The sequence below is a fragment of the Acomys russatus genome, chromosome X (assembly GCF_903995435.1).
Source record: "Acomys russatus chromosome X, mAcoRus1.1, whole genome shotgun sequence".
In the NCBI taxonomy this organism is placed as follows: domain Eukaryota; kingdom Metazoa; phylum Chordata; class Mammalia; order Rodentia; family Muridae; genus Acomys; species Acomys russatus.
The window spans coordinates 94,164,007-94,165,630 of NC_067169.1; the positions used below are offsets into that span (position 1 = coordinate 94,164,007).

A 1,624-nucleotide genomic window follows, 5' to 3' on the forward strand; every position below is an offset into this window, starting at 1 on the left:
ATGGCTGTGGACTTGAAAGACCCCAAGAGCGGTTTCCGCCACTGCGATGTGGTTCTGTTCATCAACGAAGAGGTAACAAGGAACGGTGGTGGCCCTGCCTTCTACCTGACCTTCCGTTCTCGGCCGTGGAAGGATATAGAAGATGGCCTGAAGTCTGTCGTGGTTGATGCCCATGTACCGCGCACCATCAAGAGAGCCTGCGCCTGGAGTGCTCTGGCCCTGGGAGTAAGGGTGGCTACGAGGCAACGACAGAAGCAGATACAACGTGTTCAACAGCTGTACAGTCAGGTCGAAGAACATGAGGAAGCCACCTGGACTTTGGCCACAGACATCCGACGGCTGCGCGAGGAACGGGATGAAGTGCTCTCGGAGCTTCGCAGTGCAAGGGACAACCTAAAGCAAGTGCTACACGAGCGCGATACGCTGCACAGAAGGCTGATTGAGTTTGAACTGTCCCAGCAACTCCTTGCTGAGTCACAAGATGCTGATTACCCAGGTACTCCGCCATGGTCTCTAATTGTCAAAAAACATAGAGAAGCTCTTGCCACCGGCTTGCAGAATGGCCAGTATGCAGTGTCCCCGAAGAAAACCCAAACAGCACCCATAACAGGTATGGCAAGATCCCCTCCCTGGTCCTTGAGCCTAGGCCCCACATCCCCCTCCACTAGTGTTCTCTGCATTGTTCCCAATGGCATCCCCCCCCCAAGCCGAGTACTCAAGAAGGAGAAGGAGGCGCTCCATCCACTAGCTCCCTTGCCTGCAGTTGACTGCAGTTGGGATCCCTGTGCTGGGGCCTGAGGGACCAAATTTGTTGACAAAAACTAATGGAGATATCCCCAGGGGAACTGGGAAGCTTTGGCCGCAAATAAGCTCCTCGCAGAATTTAGGGAGGGAGAAAGTAAATTGGACATATGTTCCAAAAGGGAATAATTTCTTAAGATCCCTTTCTTAATATATGGGTTTTTTTTCCATTTATATCATAGACTATTTGAAAACTCACGTAAAACTTTTCACTATTCCACTACCAAGCAATAACCCATGAGTTTCTTTGTCTGCTGTGCTATGGGATCTAACTCATGGCCTCGTGCATGCATGCTAGGACAGTACTCTGCCAAAGCTATAGCTTTAATCTGCAATTACCCTCTTTAGAAAAGTAAATCTAATAGCATATAGGGATCTCTTTCTAAAGATTCAATTATTCTATAAGTGTGTATAATTTGCATTGGTTTTGAAAAAGGATGAAATTGTACTGAATATGTCAGTTTCTCTTTAAAAGGAAAACGTTTCCAGTTGCAGGTACATTTACAGGCACACAGGAGTTGACTGTTATACATCCAGTTACCATTCTGAAGATGCTGATGCTACGGAACATTCTCTTTTTCTTTTTCTGTAGCTCTCCTTAACTTTCTTCTTGCACAACACCAGATCTTCTGCAGGCCATAGCTCTGCTTTGAAAACAGAAGGTGCAGTGTGCTCTGGGTAACATGCCTTTCCTTTGAGAATGCTATTGTTTTACTGTGGTGTTTCTTTCATTTGTACAACATTCACGGGTGCTATTCTTTTGTGTCTCTAAGTTCTAGAAACTTTGCATGAGGCTGAAGAATTTCCAGCTTCCACTATGTGA

At 46.6% G+C, this 1,624-nt stretch overlaps 1 protein-coding gene across 1 annotated transcript; it reads left to right on the forward strand.

Moving 5' to 3' along the window:
- On the forward strand, nucleotides 1-1,624 carry LOC127185925 (testis-expressed protein 13C-1-like). The gene is made up of 2 exons (XM_051142556.1): nucleotides 1-610; nucleotides 1,575-1,624. The coding sequence occupies exons 1-2, from the start codon at nucleotides 1-3 to the stop codon at nucleotides 1,622-1,624; spliced, it is 660 nt and encodes a 219-aa protein (XP_050998513.1).

Excerpts from the sequence above, each read along its gene's own strand:
- LOC127185925 (XM_051142556.1), top strand. The coding sequence starts at position 1 with ATGGCTGTGGACTTGAAAGACCCCAAGAGCGGTTTCCGCCACTGCGAT. Across the intron at positions 611-1,574 it reads CCAAACAGCACCCATAACAG|TTCTAGAAACTTTGCATGAG; the intron begins GTATGGCAAGAT and ends TGTGTCTCTAAG.